The sequence below is a fragment of the Xiphophorus couchianus genome, chromosome 11 (genome assembly GCF_001444195.1).
Source record: "Xiphophorus couchianus chromosome 11, X_couchianus-1.0, whole genome shotgun sequence".
NCBI classification, from domain to species: domain Eukaryota; kingdom Metazoa; phylum Chordata; class Actinopteri; order Cyprinodontiformes; family Poeciliidae; genus Xiphophorus; species Xiphophorus couchianus.
In genome coordinates this window covers 1,630,647-1,646,118 of record NC_040238.1, presented here as the reverse complement: position 1 = coordinate 1,646,118, position 15,472 = coordinate 1,630,647, and the positions used below count along the sequence as shown (strand labels likewise).

General features: G+C 43.8%; 1 protein-coding gene across 1 annotated transcript; it reads left to right on the top strand.

Moving 5' to 3' along the window:
* The first annotated feature begins 3,394 nt into the window (after positions 1 to 3,394).
* Positions 3,395 to 14,590, top strand: dnd1 (DND microRNA-mediated repression inhibitor 1). Its single transcript, XM_028030438.1, has 5 exons — positions 3,395 to 4,022; positions 9,014 to 9,119; positions 11,922 to 12,247; positions 12,388 to 12,520; positions 13,840 to 14,590. Exons 1-5 carry the CDS (start codon positions 4,002 to 4,004, stop codon positions 14,394 to 14,396), a joined length of 1,143 nt encoding a protein of 380 aa, XP_027886239.1. The 5' UTR covers positions 3,395 to 4,001; the 3' UTR covers positions 14,397 to 14,590.
* The last annotated feature ends 882 nt before the right edge of the window (positions 14,591 to 15,472 follow it).

The following is a 15,472-nucleotide window of genomic DNA, read 5'->3' as shown; positions in this document are numbered from 1 at the left end:
CGGACCAATGTGATTGGTCGCAATGGTCCAATGGTTCTCAGTCTCAGTTTTTGAGACAAAAACTGAGAACCATTGGACCATTGCCAAAAAGTACTGCTTACATTCAAGTAACGTTTTCACATACTTTTATTTTTGTTTTCTTTTGTGTGCGTGTTAGCTTATTGTCTGAGGATAAATGCTGTTCAGTTTCATCGTTTACGGGGTTTTTTTTACCCCTCAAGGGGGTCTTTTGTGGGCTCTAGTGTCCCTTAAATGATAGTGGGCTGACAGGAAACAGGGAAGGAGACGGGGGAAGACATGCGGCAAATATCGTTGGGTCCGGGAGTCGTACCCGCCTCGTCGAGGACTCAAGGAAGGCCTCCAAATACGGGTCGCGCTAACCACTACGCCACCACAGCACGCCCATTGTTTACGTTTAAACAATAAAATATTAAAATCATGAAAAACATCGGGTTTGATGCTTCTTGGTCTAGATAACACCGAATGTAGTCAGATTTCAGTGTATTTAGGTGAGTTTTGACACTTTGTAGTTTGATATTGTCCACAGAAAAAGTTTGCGTGACTGCCGCACACACCAGCGAAAAAGTTTGCGTATATTTACGCTAACTTTGACGCAAAGTTAATTTTTATACATGCCGACTTGTGCGTAAAATATGGCGCCGCACATTTTTTGTGCGCATGCACGCTTTATGCATGAGGCCCTGCACATTTCTGCAAATGAATGTTCAGTAATAAGCTGTTAACTGACTGAATGACAGGAAGCTGGCAGCACAAACGCTACAAAGGACCTTTTTTTTCAAGATACTAAATAAACACTGTGTATAAATCCTTCCTGTATTTGACCTCAAAAGACGTCATGTCATTGTTTTTATTTTGTTTGTTTATTGTTTTTACTAAAGCTGAATGAACATTATTGATTCTACTTATTTTTTTAGACCATTATGCTTCATGTAATCTGTTGCATTTGATTTGTGTCAGATGTTTTCAAATTCAGCAGGAAAGAGAGATTTATTATTTTACCCATCATTCTCTGCAGCAATGACAGAGTGAGAAATTCCTGGATGACAGAGAGTAAATTCTAAACCTGCTTTTATTATGCGTCAGGTTTTAATTTTCTTATATGGCTCAACAGCGACATCTTGTGGTTTTGTTTAGCCATTACACGAGAACGTCATCCGAGTTTTAAGAAGTACACTGGATACATGCGTGACATCAGCAAACAACTTCTGGAGGTGAGTTTGTGGTGCAAACCGTGAACAGGAGTTTCTGTTCGTCACCATAAACTCATCATGACAGAATCAGAACCTCACTGCTTCAGGCATGGGGTTCATAGAATAGAATAGAATAGAATAGAAGTACTTTATTCATCCCAGCAGGGAAATTACTTTGCAGTTACAGCATAGAGACAATAACAACTACCACTGAGTAGTAGTAGTAGATAAAATAAAAATTAAAATATAAAATGCTATAAATTGTAAAAATATGAAATGCTGTTAATATAAAAAGCAACTTAAGAGCAGTCCTTGCAAAGATTAAAAAAAATGCAGATACAGTATGTATATGTAAATATCTGTACAGCAAGTGTGCCACAGTGCAGTTGTGCAAAATCGGACTGATTAGTGCAGAACAATGATTTAGCTTTTATTGTACAGTGAGATGACATGTGGCAGGAAGGATTTCCTGTATCTGTCCCTACGACAGCGGAGCTGGAGCAGCCTATGTGAGAAGGTGCTCCGCTGTCTGTCCACTATGTGGTGGAGAGGGTGCTGATTATTGTCCATAATAGACAGAACCTTCTTCAGTGTCCTCCTCTCCACCACAGTTTCCAGGGACTCCAGCCTTAGTCCCAGTACAGAGCCAGCTTTCCTGATGATTTTGTCCAGTCTTATTAGAGTCGCTGGCTCTGATGCTGCTTCCCCAACACACAGCAGCAAAGAAGATGGCGCCGGCAACAACACTGTGATAAAAGGTCTCCAACATCTTGCTGCACACATTGAAGGATCTCAGCTTCCTTAAAAATAGAGTCTGCTCATCCCCTTCCTGCACACAGCGTCAGTGTTAGATGTCCAGTCCAGTCTGTTGCCGATTACAACTCCCAGGTATTTGTAATCCTCCACCTCCTCCACCACTTTCCCTTTGATCTTTAGTGGCCGTGAAGGTGTCTTCTTCCTTCTGAAGTCAGTCACCATCTCTCTGGTCTTACTAATGTTGAGCTTCAGGTGATTCTGGTCAGACCACTCCACAAAGCCGTCCACCAGTGTCCTGTACTCCCCCTCCCCTCCATCCCCTATACACCCGACAACCGCTGAGTCATCAGAAAACTTCTGTAGGTGACATGACTCAGAGTTGTACTGGAAATCAGTGGTGTACAAGGTGAAGAGAAAGGGAGAAAGCAATCTGATGTAATCTGTATTTGCTGCCTGCACAGGTAAATTCAGCCCCCAGCAGTGTGAACTGTTGAACCCCTGATGAAAATGTTTTCTCTTTACAGCATAAGAAGAACAGAGTAAGGAAAAGTCTTGACTCCAGATTTAAATGCACCATGAATTATTCCAAAGAGCAGTTAGTTATGTGTCAGATTACCACAAACTGCACTCTGATCTGTCAGACTGAGGGACTTCAAGGATTAAGTTAGTGATTAAGTTTGCAGCAGTACCTGAATGAACACGGAAATGTTTTCCTGTCGATGCTTTAAAGCATAAAAAGAACTAGTGTACTAAACTTTTATTATTTTGAACATGAAAATAACACTTTCCACTTCTGTGGCTCCACTTCCAGCTGGTGTCCTCTGCCTGAAGCCTGGGAGCTTTAGGTTCTGTTCTCTGTTCTGGGTCAGCCTCCATCACTACTGTCCTCTCTTTTGCTTTGTCCACCAACACAGGAGGAGGTGATTCTGACATGTGATCCAGGTGTGTTGAACCAGGGACACATCCAGACGTGCAGCAGCGGCCCTGGAGTTCTGGATCTGAAGACTCCTGCTCTACTTCAGCAGCAGTTCCTGTACGCTTCTTTTCCACAGACTTGTATCATCTCACTCACTGAGCAAAAACATACTGTGTTCTATTTTGTAAATCTTGAATAAATATTAAGTTTACTTAATACAGGTTATTCGTTTTTGTGAATCTCACTCAAAAACAGGTTCCTCTAAGTTAATATAAAGCTGTAAAATGACTGTTCTTAGAAAAATGTAAATGTTCAAAAGTCGATCCTTTTAATGGCTCTTCAAATTGAACGGACCCTAAAGATTCGGTTCTCTTCAACGAGCCAAAAGTCCCATCCGACTGTCCAGTTTTAATTGTGTCGATTGCAATAGTTCATGGCCCTCAGTCCAAACAAATTAATTCTAGGACATAGAACAGACAAACAGATAGTGGGCCCTGCTTGGTCGACGCAATTTTGTCATTGCAAATTAGACACACCGCAGAACCTGCTCTCTCCACAAAGGCAAATTCTTCGGTCCATTGGTCCTGAAATGTACGATACTCTTCGTCTTTTTTTCTTTTCGCCATCTTCTTCGTCGAAGGGTTAGCCTTGAGCTAATGCCCGAGCAGACTGATTCAAAAGGGGGCATTTACCTGTTTACCCAGCAACAGCCAACGTAGGCTATTATCATCCAATTAAAATAATGGACTGCTCCTGCAGCCAATAGCAAGCCTGAACAGGACATAAGCGGTGGAAAATCGATGGATGGATAAAAACTTGTTTTAATCCATCCAAATTAAATATTTTATGTTTTATCTGCGAGTCAGATGCAATCATCAAAAGAGCCACACCTGGCTCGCGAGCCATACGTTCCCGACCCCTGCTTTAACTCTTTAACGTCCTGCGGGTTTACTGGAAAGTGCCTCGGAGCCCGCGCGCCGTGATGGCAGTGAAGGCCCCGCCATATCAGTGACCCACCATTGGTGGACCACCAATCAGCAGAGGGTCTGCAGGTGAGCAACGGGAAGACAAAGGGTGTTGTTCTCTACGGGAGAAGTAACACAAATACGGTCGGAACGATGGAAAACAAGGGTAGCCAGGTGAGTTTTGGCGGTCTGCGGATACTTGGAATGTCCCCAAGAAAGTAACTGGGAACATGAAAAGTTCGGGCTGCGGTGACGCCTGTCAGGGTTGTTACATTGTTTAAAGCTGGGGGAATTCCCAGTTTACTTGGTTTACTAGCATTGATGCAGCGGACGTGTCTGTTATGTTGTTGACGTGTTTCGCTGCACCTCTAATCTAAACACGCCGGGGCCCCGCAGGTATTCTGGGCTCAGTACGGCTCACTGACAACATGTCTGATGACTAATTTAGATACATATAGACCTGCTGTTGATTGTAGCGAATTTACAGAACTTCGCTCTTTTATTACGCCAGAACCAGCCTTGATATTCTCCGGAAGGTTCTGTGTTTTCAGCTCTAGTTTAGCCGTCCACCATCGCTATCAAGTCTACTTGTTGTTTAGCGCGGTAAAATGTATCGTCCGTGTTTTAAATTGATGTAACTGTAGATCATTTCTATCCTTGTAAAATAAAAATAATTTCGATAGGATGTTTGATTAAATACACCTGATTTTAATTACGGCCATCATGAGGTGGCTCTGTGGCGCCACCTCATGATCATTTTTCGGTACTGCTACATGTTTAAAGTTTTCGCTCCGTGTACGGGTGCATCGGATTAAATAAATAGAATTAGTTCAGTAGCTCAAATAGAATAGAATAGAATTACTTTATTCAGCCCAGCAGGGAAATTATTTCGCAGTTACAGCATAGAGACAAGACACACACCAACCACCACTGAGTATCAATTGTAGACAAAATAAAAATAAAATATAACATGCTGTTAATATAAAAAGCAGCTTAGAGCAGTCCTTGCAAAGATTCTAAAATGCAGATACAGTATGTATATGTAAATATCTGTACAGCAAGTGTGCCACAGTGCAGTTGTACAAAATCGAACTGATTAGTGCAGAACAATGATTTAGCTTTTATTGTACAGTGAGATGGCATGTGGCAGGAAGGATTTCCTGCATCTGTCCCTACGACAGCGGAGCTGGAGCAGCCTATGTGAGAAGGAGCTCCGCTGTCTGTCCACTATGTTGTGGAGAGGGTGCTGGTGATTCTGGTCAGACCACTCCACAAAGCCGTCCACCAGTGTTTTGTACTCTCCATTCCCTATACACCCGACAACCGCTGAGTCATCAGAAAACTTCTGAAGGTGACATGACTCAGAGTTGTACTGGAAATCAGTGGTGTACAAGGTGAAGAGAAAGGGAGAAAGCACAGTTCCCTGTGGAGCCCCTACGTCACTGACCACCACATCAGACAGGACACTGCCCAGACGGACAAACTGTGGCCTGCCTGTCAAGTAGTCAGTCACCCAGGAGATCACTGAGTCGTTGACACCCATCCTCTGCAGCTTCTCACCCAGCAGCAGAGGCTGGATGGTGTTGAAGGCACTGGAGAAATCAAAGAATGTGATTCTCACAGTGTCTCCTCCACCATCCAGGTGCGACAGTGCTCGTTGCAGCAGGAAGATGACGGCATCGTCAACTCCTAAGTGGGGCTGGTAGGCAAATTGCAGGGGGTCTAGAAACGTCCTCACCTGAGGCCTCAGCAGGTCCAGGACCAGTCTCTCCATGACCTTCATCACATGAGATGTGAGAGCAACTGGTCTGTAGTCCTCTGGGTCAGATGGCCTTGGCTTCTTGGGAACAGGAACCACATGTGATGTCTTCCACCGCAGCGGGACTCTCTCCAGCCTCAAGCTCAGGCTATACATGTGTGCCAGTACAGGGGCCAGCTGGATGGAGCAGGTCTTCAAGATCCGTGGTGTAATTCCATCAGGTCCTGCAGCCTTCCCCTGGTGTAATCGCTCTAACTGTCAACCTGGCCTGTAGTCACCGTTAGCTGGGGGTGGGTGTTGTTGCCGGTAGGTGGTTTGAACAACTTGGGGCAGTGTGGATGTGTGGTGGTATGGGAGTAGCAGGAGGTGAGCTGAACCTGTTGACAAACTGGTTGAACTGGTTTGCTCTATCCTGGCCCCCAGATATCTGTGTGTCCTTCCCCTTCATTCCAGCGATGTTCTTCATTCCTTTCCACACATCTCTCACACTGTTCTGCTCGAGTTTGGACTCAAGCTTCCTCCTGTAGTTGTCCTTGCATGTCCTCAGTGTCTCTCTGAGTTCACGCTGGACCCTCCTCTGCTCCTCCTTATCTCCAGACCTGAAAGCCATCTTCTTTTTGTTTAGAAGTGCCTTGAGGTCGCTGGTAATCCAGGGTTTATTGTTGGAGAAGCAGCGCACGGTCCGGCTGGCATGACAGTGTCCTCACAGAATCTGATGTATTCAGTGATGCAGTCAGACATGTTGTCGATGTCCTCCCCATGAGGCCCACAGAGCACATCCCAGTCTGTCGACCCGAAGCAGTCCTGCAGTGCCTCAGCTGCCTCCTGTGTCCACCTCCTCACCGTCCTGATGCGCACAGGCTGCCTGCTCACTAGAGGGACATACTTGGGAGTCATCCTTACCAAGATGTGGTCCGACCTGCCAAGGGGGGGCAGGGCTGTGGCGCTGTATGCATCTTTGGCATTAGCATACAGGAGATCCAGTATTTTGTTTTCCCTGGTGGGACAGTCAACATACTGCTGGAAGTTGTGTAGCGCTTTGTCCAATGAGGCATGGTTAAAGTCACCTGTGATGACCATGAAGGCGTCCGGGTGTTTAGTCTGTAGTTTGGCTGCAGTAGCGCTGATGACGTCACAGGCCACCGCTGCATCAGCTGATGGGGGAATGTAAACAGCGATCAAAATGGCGGACGTAAACTCCCTCGGTAAATAATACGGCAAATCTGTTCCTTCACGTTTACATGACCGGGATTACACCACCTCTCACTCACATAAAGTGCAATCCCGCCGCCCCTCTTCTTCCGACTCTTGGAATAGTCCCTGTCCCCGCGCACCAAGGAAAATCCAGGGACCTCCATGCTGTAGTCTGGAATAAGCGAGTGCAGCCAGGTTTCCGTGAAGCAGAAGATACTGCACTCCCTGTACTCCTTCTGGGTCCTAACCAGCGCCGTGATTTCATCTGTCTTATTCCCCAAAGACCTCACGTTCCCCACAATAATCGTGAGGTCAACTTGTCATTACTGAGGAATCATGAATTTTGCTCAGTACCAGAAGTGTTGAAGTGTTTTGCTGCACCTCTTCGGCACAAACCAGTATCGCCGGTTTGTGCCGTCTCCTTTTCTCCCTCCGTTTAACTCCAGACCTGCAGCCCCGTCGTCTCCTCCGTAGCTCGTCTGGGACCACAGGCCCGTCTCCGGGCCGCAGCAGAGGCTTACACAGCGCAATCAGCTGTTCACGCATGTAAACAGTGCCCCTACTCCGTTGGGCGAGGTTCTCCGTAACAATCAATGCATCTACTCCATAGAGAACAGCGACAGAACCACATCCAGCCATTGTGGAAGCTTAACTGATGATCTATGGGTTCTTTAAGCACTGATCCTTAATCGGTTACAGCAAATATACACAGAATAACACACACACGACGGGAGCTGCGTCTGCAGGCAGCCAGCTAAGCCGGCGCCATTTTGGAAAAAAAAAATCTAAACAGGAAACTTGTGTTTATTTTAGGTTTATTCCACACAGCGTGATACGTTTCTGTCAGTGTTGATGATGATGATATGAAATGTTAACCTCAGCCCAGTTAGAAAGACCACCGTCATGTTTTTTGACTGTTGGATGAAGCTGGAGTACCCAGGGAGAACCCATGCTTGTATGAGGAGAACATACCAACTCCATGACAAGAGACTTCAGGCTGAGATTCAATCCCAAACCCTTCTTGCTGCTAGTTGAAAGTGCTGACAGTTATGCTTTTGTGCCGCTGCTTAGCTAATGAAAACAAAAAAAAAATCCTGTGTAGAATATTAAATTGATATTTAATAATGATCGGTGTGCATACTGAAAGTCTGTCCAGGTACTGTGCAAGACATAAACTAAATACTGGTTCAGGGCTTCCTTTGCATGACTTCCTCCATCAGCATGACGTTCTGTATGTGGTTCCTCTGAGGTGCAGTGGAGGCCCTGGTTACTTTATCAACCATCAGCCCGTAAGTTCTCTGTGGTTCAGTCTGTTTAATGTCAGACTGAATTGTTGGCCTCCAGGGTCATTGAAGCAGCAGTTGGTACCTTTGGCTGTGTGGGTTGTTACCAAGTCCTGCTAGAAAATCTAATGAGCATCTCCATAAAGCTGGTCAACAGAAGGAAGTATGAAGAGCTCTAGAGTGGCTGTGGACCTGAGAAAACCCAGTGGACCAGAACCAGCAGGTGACATGGCTCCCCTCCACTGACTGTGGAAACTTCACTCTGAACCCATAGAAACATGACTTCTCTTCCTCTCCTAGCTAGCACCTTCATTTTTATCTGAAAACAGGACACCAAACTATTAAGTAACATTCCAGGTCAGATGTTTCTGATGTCGGTCTGGTCCAGGAAGGGCCTATCAAAAGGAATGTGATGGCAGTAGAACATGTCCTGGATACGTCTGTGTGAGGTGGATCCTGAAGTTCTGAGTCCAGTCTGTACTCTGCAAGCTGTAAACTCTTGGTCAGGGTTTACTCCACGACCCTCTCAAGACTGCCGTTATTAATGTTTCCTATGCACATTTGTATTCCATCTTTTTTCCTTCCACTAAAGGGGAATTTTCCATTAACATTAGGGCTGCATGATATCTGGAATGATCTAATTGTGATATTGTTGTTGAAAATATTGATTATAATTGGAACGATTCTTTGATTACTTCTTTCTTTATTGTAACACAATTTCTTCACCACTCTTGAGTTTTGTCATCTCAACCTCTAAAAATATACATCCAGTGTAGAGATGAGCAGCAGTCAGAATGCATCCGACTGGATGTCTCTTAGTTTTAGACGGCTTGCAGCAGTCATGGCTCATTTCCTCAGAGAGGTTACTGTTTCCTGTTGGTTGCTGAGGTGTTGTGAACAACGTGGTCCTTCTCTGTTTTAACTGTCAGGTGCAGAACATTGAGCGAGTGCAGGCTCTGGAAGCCTGGCTGGAAACGACCAACACCAAGCTGACCCAGGTTAACGGCCAGAGGAAGTACGGAGGACCACCTGAGGGTGAGACACAGCCACACTGGGACACCACCATATAAACGCGTTAGGCAGACAGGGCTGTAAAAAACTATTTGTCCCTTTTCAGATTTCTGCCGCTATTTTTATCTCTTCTGAAAATTTTACATTATCAAATTTGAATCGGACAGAGATGGTGTGATTAAACCAAAAGATAAATTTTTACATGAGAATTTTATCCATTAGGGGAAAAAATTATCCAAGCCAACCTGACCATACGTGAAAAAGCAAATAACTTAAACCGTATAACTAGTTGTGCCACCAACTGACATCAAGGGTGCTAATGAGTATTTAACATTCAGCATTCAAATTCAGCTATATTGGAGGGTTTGGAAGTATGAACAGTGGGTTTTAGGTCAACCTACAATATCTGAATTGGATTCAAGTCCAGACTTTAGCTAGACTCCCTGCAAAGCTTAATTTTGTTTTTTGTTTTTTTTTCCTTTTTGAGTCATTCAGAGGTGCAGTACTTTGGATCATTCTCCTGCTGCATAACCAATGAGCTGCAGGCCATGTTCTGATGGCTGGACATTCTACTGCAGGATGTTCTGGTACTGAGCAAAATTCATGATTCCTCAGTAATGACAAGTTGTCCAGGTCATGAGAAAGCAAAGCTGCTCCAAACCATCATACTACCACCGTGTTTGATTCTCAGTATGGTGGTCTGTTTCTGAAATGCTGCTGGTTTCACACCACAGACGCACATTTCACAGGTTGGCTTTGACTGTTTTTCCCTTTATGACTGAAATCCTCATTTGAAACCTACTTGTATTTACTCTGGTTATCTTTATCTTGACTATCTAAAGCATTTAGGTGCGACAACGTGAAAGCGCTGTGGGTCCGTTCCAGTATTCAGGCCTGCCAAGGTTTTATGTTTTCCAAGATGTCGACATTTTCCTCATTCTCCTTCAGCTGCTGTGGTCTAACACTGCAGCAGAGCAATGTGGGCCTCATGCATGGTCTGTCTTATAGAATGTTAAAGCTGACTTATCGTTGTCATTTTCTGTTCCTCAATAAAATATTTTTGTTTATTGCTCAATACTTATGGAGAGTCCTCTTGATGAGATGAATTGACCTGACTGGCTAGAGTTGATCTGGCTGTGGAGAACAGAAAATGCATAACTGTCCCTCTGCTGGTCAGCTGACAGAAGGCCATGTATTTTTCATTTGCCCACAAGGAATATAAATTTGTCTGTCTGGAAGTATATGTGGTTATATGTTGTGTAAACTAAAGGAGCTCCACATAATGTCAGCTTACTAGACTTGTTGCTGTGTTTAAGAATAAAAAGGTCTAATATTCTGCATTGATAACACTTGGCTTCATATTAGATTTGGCAGATTTAGAAATACTAGATTTGGTGGGCCTATATTTTATAGTTGTGATATATATATATATATATATATATATATATATATATAATATATTTTATGGGTAGAATTTAACAGCAGGATGAATAATTGTTTTTTCTTTTAACATTGAAATAATTAAACCGTGTTATACATTGTTTTATATTTTGCAAATAGCATAAGACTGTGGTATTAATATAATTTTACCATGTCTAACACATAAACTTGAGTAATGCAGGAGATAATAGGATTATCTATTCATTATGGAGAGGCAAAGGTAATGTATTTAGTACAAAAACTCAGGAGTGAAAGAAAGTATATTTTATTTGTTTGGCAGTAAACATAAATAAATACTGATAAATGTTTTATAATGAAAATTTAAAAAAGGTCTTGTGCTTAGAACTTGTGATGTTGTACATAGTTCCTATGATTGGTGGTGATTATCTGCTGTGTTGTGGTGACCTCACAGAATTCATATAAAAAGTAGCAGAATGACCTGCAGTAGATGCAGAACAACCACACTGTGTGTCTCAGGCTGCTATTAATTTAGCCTCTGGCAAGGTAAATAGAGCTGCTTAAACCAGAAGAGGGGCTGCACAATATATTACTATTATAATGTCACCAGGAATCAATATTGTCACAGAAAACTGTTTGGAGTGCAAACATTTTGTCTAAAATGTTTCTAAAAATGGGAAGTTACTGAGTTGGTAGCAGAACAGAGACGGTTAACTGCAAACAGCAGACGTGACCTGGTGGACGTGTCAGTCAGTCAAACCTCTCTAACATTGGAGGAAAACAAGACAGTGGCTGACTGTTTGACCCTTGCTGAGGTATGAATGAATAAATGAATAAATAAAAATACTTTTTTTAGTCCCAGAGGGAAAGGTAGATAAGGTCGGCTTCATATGCAAGTATGGAAAATAACACAGCAGATCTTGATGCTCAATTAAAATTTTTTGCAAAAATCTAACTTTTTTTTATTTTATTTTTTGTGTGATCGTGACTAATTAAATACAACCACAATCAGATTTTGGTCTGAGCGGTTTGCGAGCCCAAAGTCGGTATGTGTGGAAGAACAAGGCAAACGTCAGCGCTCTGTTTACCAAGGTAACAATGCTGTGGATGCATTTTAAAGTTTTTCAGCCATGGAGCCGACACAAATTGTAATTTTGGGGGGTCAAAAGATCAAAATTTGGCTGTTTATTCTCCCGTGAAAAAGTCTGATGTGGGTTGCACTTGCCTGGTGTGTGAACGTAGCACAAGTTGATGAACTGGGATCACAAGCTGAATATGACCTCCTCCTGTTAACACACCTTTAGCTGGTTCTTTCTGTGTGTGCAGTTCCCCCTGATATGTATCTAAATGTTTCTAATCTTCATATTTATCCTGACAGGTGGCGGTGCGTCTGCCACTGAGCCTCATAGCCCTCTTGTCTTGGTTTAGGGTGGGACGGTCCAACCCCAGCTGAGCGCTGTGAGGTCTTCATCAGCCACATCCCTCGGGACACCTACGAAGACCTGCTCATCCCCTTGTTCAGCTCTGTGGGGCCTCTCTGGGAGTTCCGCCTCATGATGAACTTTAGTGGCCAGAACCGGGGCTTTGCCTATGCTAAATATGGCACACCGGCCTTCGCCACCGAGGCCGTCCTCAAGCTGAACGGCTACATGCTGGAGCCCAAGTGCTACCTCTGTGTCCGCCGCAGCACAGAGAAGAGACACCTCTGTATTGGAAATCTGCCGGCTGCCACTAAACAAGAAGACCTGAAGCAGGTTAGGTCGGTCTGCCTGTTGGGAGTGAAACTGAAGAACAAGAATGCAGAGATCAGAAATTAATTTATTTAAATTATGTACCAACACACAAGGTCTTCTGGAAGGTAGGTGGGACTGATAAGTGTGTGTGTGTTTTCAAGGTGCTGCGGCGGCTGGTGGACGGGGTGGAGAGGGTTTCTCTGAAGACCGGTCCTGGCATACAGGGGGTCTCTGCTGTCGTTGCCTTCTCCTCCCATCATACCGCGTCGATGGCCAAGAAGGATCTAGTGGCAGGTAATCTAGAGACCAGTCCAACTTCTGGTTTTTTAATGATTTAACACATTTTGTCATTCTACAGGAATTCATACCACTTCCAACTTATTCAGTTATTATTTGTGTCTTGCTACAACTGCATTTAATTTGTTTCAGTTTGTTTTAGATAGATCAGCACAGCACTGTGCCAAATTGTGATGGAAAATGATGCATGATTTTTAACTTTATTTTTATTTATTTATTTATTAAAGCTCCAGTATGCAACTTATATAAAGAACTTGTTAAAACTGTCTGTATATCCTGACAGTTTGTGATAAGACGGATAATCTGTGAAAAATCTGATCTTCTCCCTGAGCTATTATTCCTCTCTGAAGAAATGTAGTGATAGCAACCAAAAACAACCAATCAGAGCCAAGAGGAGGGGCTGGGCGCTGTCAATCAACATCACGTACTCGCTGGTAAACTTGCGAAAGGTTGAAAAATAAGTTTTCACAAATGTAAATCTGAAAAGTTTTCTGTCCGTTTCTATTCATGCACTCCAGTAAAAACCAGACCCTGGTTCTCACTAGGCTTCGTACAGTCTGGACCCTCCCCTATTAAGAAACCATCACATCCTGGATGCGTGGCCTCTGCTGAAGTTTTAAATGATTGTGTCTGATTTTACCCAATCACTAAGGTTTGATCATGTGAGGCGCTGTAAATTTCCTGTTTACAGCACAGGAAACGCCTGTGCTGTAAACAACGATCCCTCACTGTGAAGAGAGAAATATCATCTTTGCCAGCAATAAATTGCTTCAAACATTCCTCTTGTTCCAAATTTAATAGCTGAATATTTGCAAGCATGTCCAACACGAACTGAACGGCTTCCTTCACTTCATCTGCTGCCTTTGCTAAAACTACAGATGGAGCACGATTCAAAACCAGGGCATAAAATGAACCTCATCGTTCACAATTTCTCCTTCTGTTTGCTGATTGGCCAAGATGAAATTCTATTGGAGAAATCGGGCGCAATGGGAGAAATCCAAGACAGAGCACTGAGAGGAAATGAGAATTGAGCAGAATTTGCAAGAAGGCGATGGCCGGACAAATATTCAGTCCCACTTGAGTCAATACTTTGCAAGATCACTTTGATTTTTCTAGCAGCTCTTCCCTGAAACAATGAATCATTTTCTTTCAATGTCAGTCTTTCTTTCCTTTGTGTCATAAAAATCCCAATAAAACACAATAAGTTGTGGTTTTATGATGGGTACATATACTTTTGTAAGGAGCTGTTTGTGGTTTTTCTATGTGTGACGGAGAAGATATGCAGAGTCAGATAAACATCTCTACTCTGTGTCTAGAATTCAAGAAGCGATTTTCATTGGAGATTTCCATCAAGTGGGAACCAGGAGAGAACCTGAGCCCCTTCCAGACATGTTCTCCTCCAGCCCCAAAGATTCTGCTGCAGCCGTGCTTCGTGCCCTGCAGCCAGGCCGTCTCTCACCCTTCAGCCCCGCCACAGCTCCAGCCTGCTGCTCCGCCCGTCTCTCCAGGGTTCTGCAGGGCGGTGGGGGAACCAGTCTCCCCCCCGCACCCACACGTGCGTTACGCCGTCCCGGCCTCCCACCACCCCCAGCAACACATGGTCTGTGCGCCATCCCCGATGATGCTCCTCCATAAGGTTTGCGAGGCCAACGGGTTTGGTCAGCCATTCTATGAGCTAGACTACAGTTTGGCCAGACCAGATGGCTTCGTCAAATTTACCTACAAGGTTCTGATCCCCGGCATCAGCAGACCCTTCAGGGGGAAGGTCATGGTGCTGCCGGGACCCAGTGTCAAAGTAATGCTGGAGGAGGCTCAGCGGGCCGCCGCCCAGCAGCTGCTGCAGAAGATGTTCCACAACCAGCAGGTGGCCTGAACACTCCACCGGCTTCCAGCGGCAACATTCCTGTTTCACATCTGTTTTACTGAACAAAAAAAAAGATTTCATTCCGTCATTTCTTCTTCTTTTTTTTTGCATGTTTTTAATAGTGTTGGTTAACTTGTGTGTCCAGTTTGAATTTAAGAAGTTTGTTTGCATGCTTTTTTAAAAATATTTATTTTATTTTTGCTGTGTTCTGAGTTGCTCATTTTAATAAAAATGAGATTTGCTAAAACAAAAGGAAAAGGGTGATGTTTTAAAATGTGCAATGAAGAATTAGGTCCTAAGTTGTGTTTTTTACCTTAGAGCAGGGTTTGAATTAACCAACTAAAATTGCGGTCTTATACAGAAGGAGAAACATTACTTACTGATTTCAGAGTTTAGAGTTTTGACCATTGCAAGTTAACCAAGCGACCTTCCCACTGAAATGCGACCAAATGCAGGCATGAAGAAAGCAGGTGAGAGAGTCTGCCTTTATGCTCACATCCATTGAGGTAATTAGGTGCCAGGTATCCTCAATCCTGGGGCAGGCTTCATCCTGCTACATTCAGAAGAAAGGAGAAGCGGAGACATCAGTAAACATCATTTGTTAAATTGTTTCAACCCAGCTGAGACATGTAACACCAACTCCCACCTGTAGGTGGCAGCATTTCTCCTACTCCACTGCTGCTTCCGCCTGACTTTATGTCTAGATATCCACGAATGATTTGGTGAATAACAAAAATGAAGATATTTAAGGTCCTGAAAGGATGAATAAAGTTTGTGTATAGTCTGTCTGCCTGTTATTTTTCTCATCTTTTTATTTCTATATGTACTGTTACGGCCCAAGGCCTTTCCTCCGGGTCTCCAACATCCCTAATCTAGAGCTTCTAATTGGTGCTGATTGGAAGTGGAGGCAGCTGGCCAGTGTCTCCAAAATGACATCACATCCACAGACCAGGTGAGGTCAGAGGTCAAGCGTCCATGAGAGGAACCGGATCAAACCTGCAACATTTCCTCACATCAACTCGATTAGAGTATCGGATTCACTTCAGACTTAAAATAAAAAACCGAAGAGAGAAACTAAAAGGTTT

What these genes read in the sequence shown, in the direction of transcription:
- dnd1 (XM_028030438.1), top strand. Translation starts at nt 4,002, where the DNA reads ATGGAAAACAAGGGTAGCCAG. An exon ending in TGGAAAACAAGGGTAGCCAG is followed by an intron (nt 4,023 to 9,013) that starts GTGAGTTTTGGC and finishes TTTAACTGTCAG; the next exon opens with GTGCAGAACATTGAGCGAGT. An exon ending in CAAGAAGGATCTAGTGGCAG is followed by an intron (nt 12,521 to 13,839) that starts GTAATCTAGAGA and finishes CTCTGTGTCTAG; the next exon opens with AATTCAAGAAGCGATTTTCA.